This window comes from Chiloscyllium plagiosum, unplaced genomic scaffold (assembly GCF_004010195.1).
Source record: "Chiloscyllium plagiosum isolate BGI_BamShark_2017 unplaced genomic scaffold, ASM401019v2 scaf_10130, whole genome shotgun sequence".
NCBI classification, from domain to species: Eukaryota; Metazoa; Chordata; class Chondrichthyes; order Orectolobiformes; family Hemiscylliidae; genus Chiloscyllium; species Chiloscyllium plagiosum.
This window is the reverse complement of record NW_025214027.1, coordinates 10,019-13,080: the sequence shown is the minus strand read 5'-3', so window position 1 is coordinate 13,080 and position 3,062 is coordinate 10,019. Positions and strand designations below refer to the sequence as shown.

At 55.7% G+C, this 3,062-nt stretch overlaps 1 protein-coding gene across 1 annotated transcript in view; it reads left to right on the top strand.

Annotated features, from left to right (window-relative positions):
- Positions 1-3,062, top strand: part of oxa1l (OXA1L mitochondrial inner membrane protein) — an 18,206-nt gene that overhangs the window by 12,095 nt on the left and 3,049 nt on the right. The window contains exon 8 of the mRNA XM_043686364.1: positions 1,709-1,871. Coding sequence (XP_043542299.1) covers positions 1,709-1,871 — 163 coding nt within the window. The remainder of the gene's footprint in view (positions 1-1,708; positions 1,872-3,062) is intronic.

The window sequence follows — 3,062 nt, the reverse complement described above, 5'->3', positions numbered from 1 at the left end:
GAGAAAATCTAACCATTGCCCCCTTGACGTTCAATGGCGTTACCATCACTGAATCCCCCCTCCCCCCCACTATCTTCATCCTGGGGGTTCCCATTGTGAGAGAATCTAACCATCGCCCCCTTGACGTTAATGGTGTTACCATCACTGAATCCCACACCGTCGACACCCAGGATGTTGACATTGACCAGAAACTGAACTGGACGGGCCATATAAACCCAGTGGCTATAAGGAGCAGGTCAGAGGCTGAGAATCCTGCAACAAGTCATTTCCCTCCTGACTCTTCCCTGGAGGGGGGGTGGGGTGGTGGGCAGCTCCGACAACACTCGGGGAAACTCGACACCGTCCAAGGACAAAGCAGCCCCCTACTCGATTGGCCCCACACCCACAGACACCCACCCCCTCCCTCCCTCCCTGCATCCCCCCTGACCCCCAGTAGCTGCAGTGTGTCCCATTTCCAAGGCACCCTGCAGAAACTCCCCGAGGCCCCTCAGACAGCACCTTCCCAACTCCCCCCCCACCCCACGGCCACTTCCCTCCTGAGGGACAAGGTGGGGGCAGATACACGGGGACACCAGGCCCCTCCACATCCCGACTGGGAAATCTATCAGGGCCCGTTCCTTCCTGGGTCCGAATCCCCTAGAGCACGTGGACTGCCGCTCCCCCATCCCTGGGTCTGTCTGTCTTTCCCCAACGATCCTTTTTCGTCTTGTCATGTGTCACCCACCCTCTCCTGGTTTTTGATTTGTTCAGCTCCGCGGATGTATAAGAGGGGCTGCGTGATTGGAGGACTCTTCCCTCATCCTCTTGAATGCAAACTCCAAATCTGCAACTCCAGGGTGCACAGACGGCGACCTCTGCCCCATCAGGCAGTCCCTCCGTCCCCAGGGTAAGCCAGGTCAACCATCTCTGGGCTGCCCCCGATGGCCAGTCTAATCTGTGCTTTGATACGTGACCCCGAAACCTTTCACCGCATTCCCTAGCTGGGCTCTGATGAGTGCCCCTGGACCAAACCTCCCTGTTCTTATGCTCTATTCCCTTTGAAATAAGGACCAACGTTGCATTTGCCTTCCCTGAGACCTTGGAACACTGGCTTTTTTTTTGACTCATGAACAGAGACCCTCAGATCCCTCTGTTCTGTAGCTTTCTTCAGTCTTTCGCCGTTTTCAATAATCTGCAGCCCCTCTCCTCTTCCTGTCCAAGTGCAGCATCACCCGCCAAGGTTTCTCTGTGCTGTAAACCTCTGTGCCCGATGCAACGGGCTCTTGTTTAATTGCTGAATGTGTGTGGTCCGTTATCGAAACACCTTATGGAAATCCAGTAAATATATTACGCCACTGCTCCTTTCTGTATTCTCCTGCTGTCCTAACGGAAAGAGTTAGTCCGGTCTGATTAAGTTTTGCTGGAGTGAATGGCGTGTTTTGAAATGGTCTCTCTCTCTCTCTCTCTCTGTGTCTCTGTCTCTCTCTCTGTGTCTCTCGCTCTTGCTCTCTTTCTCTCTCACTCTGTCTCTCTCTCTCTCTGTCTCTCTCTGTGTCTCTCGCTCTTGCTCTCTTTCTCTCTCACTCTGTCTCTCTCTCTCTCTCTGTCTCTGTCTGCCTGTCTCTCGCTCTGTCTCTCTCTCTCTCCCCCTCTCTTTCTCTCTCTTTCTCTCTGTCTCTCTCTCTCCCTCTCTCTCTCTCTCTCTCGAGCTGTCCCAATCTTCCCCCAGGCGGTCTTCACCTACTGGCTGACCTCCAACCTCTACTCCCTGGTACAAGTCGCCTTTCTGCGCCTGCCCGCCGTCCGCAGGAAGCTGAAGATTCCGGACCGGATCAAACACGACGTTTCGGCGCTGCCTCGCAACGAGGGCTTCCTCAAGAGCATGACATCAGGTAGGGGGCCGGGGGGGGGCGTGGTTTCGGACCTGCGCCGGGAGGTCACGGCTCTGCGGCCAGCCGTCTCTCTATATCTCTGAAAGTGAACCCCTGCCCAAAGGCCACCTCGTTATTTTAATCCCGTCGTCCAGCACGTTGCCCGGCAACGTTGGCGTGCGGCGGGCGCTGCGCGTGTGTGTGGGGCACGAGCTGTCGGAGGCTGGTACAACGGCGGTGTTGGATGGGGATGTGAACAGGAAAGGGTGCGGAGGGATACAGGCCCAGGGACGGGAATATCTGAGTCTGCACGGACGAGGGTCTGTTTCCGCGCTGTACCTCTCCCTGACTCGATCAGCTTTGGGGTCGCCGGGTGCTTCAGTAAGTGGGCGAGTGCATCGTGCGCAGAACGCACTTGAGGCAGAGTCGCCGGATGCGGGTGCCGCTAGGTCAGAGAGGCGTTTGGAGAAGTCCACGCACAGGAGAGGTTCGGAGCGATATGGGCCTGGATTGGGGGTGGCGGGAGGCTAGTTCAGTTCGGCGTGGAGTGGTTGGGCCGAAGGGTATGTTTCCGTGCTGGGTGACTCTGTTGAAAAGCCGGCCGATGGAATACAATACGGGACAACGTTCCGTCATCGTTTCGGAATAGTATGGAGGGAAACCGCAGAAAGCCGCGACGCAACCGCAGAAAGCAAACACACAGCTCACCAGGAGGCCTGATGGAATATTGGCCTGCCTTTCGGCGGGAGTTGGGACTTTCAGAGTAGGGGGCGACTTACTGCAGCTGCTCCTGGTCCTGGTGAGATCACGTGGAGGATCGGGAGCAGTTTTAATCGTCTTATTTATTGTGGTTCTGCTCGCCGAGCTGGAAGTTTTTGTTGCAAACGTTTCGTCCCCTGGCTAGGCGACATCCTCAGTGCTTGGGAGCCTCCTGCGAAGCGCTGCTTTGATGTTTCCTCCGGTGTTTATAGTGGTCTGTCCCTGCCGCTTCCGGTTGTCAGTTTCAGCTGTCCGCTGTAGTGGTTGGTATATTGGGTCCAGGTCGATGTGTTTGTTGATGGAGTTTGTGGATGAATGCCATGCCATGTGAATGGCATTCATCCACAAACTCCATCAACAAACACATCGACCTGGACCCAATATACCAACCACTACAGCGGACAGCTGAAACTATCAACCGGAAGCGGCAGGGACAGACCACTACAAACACCG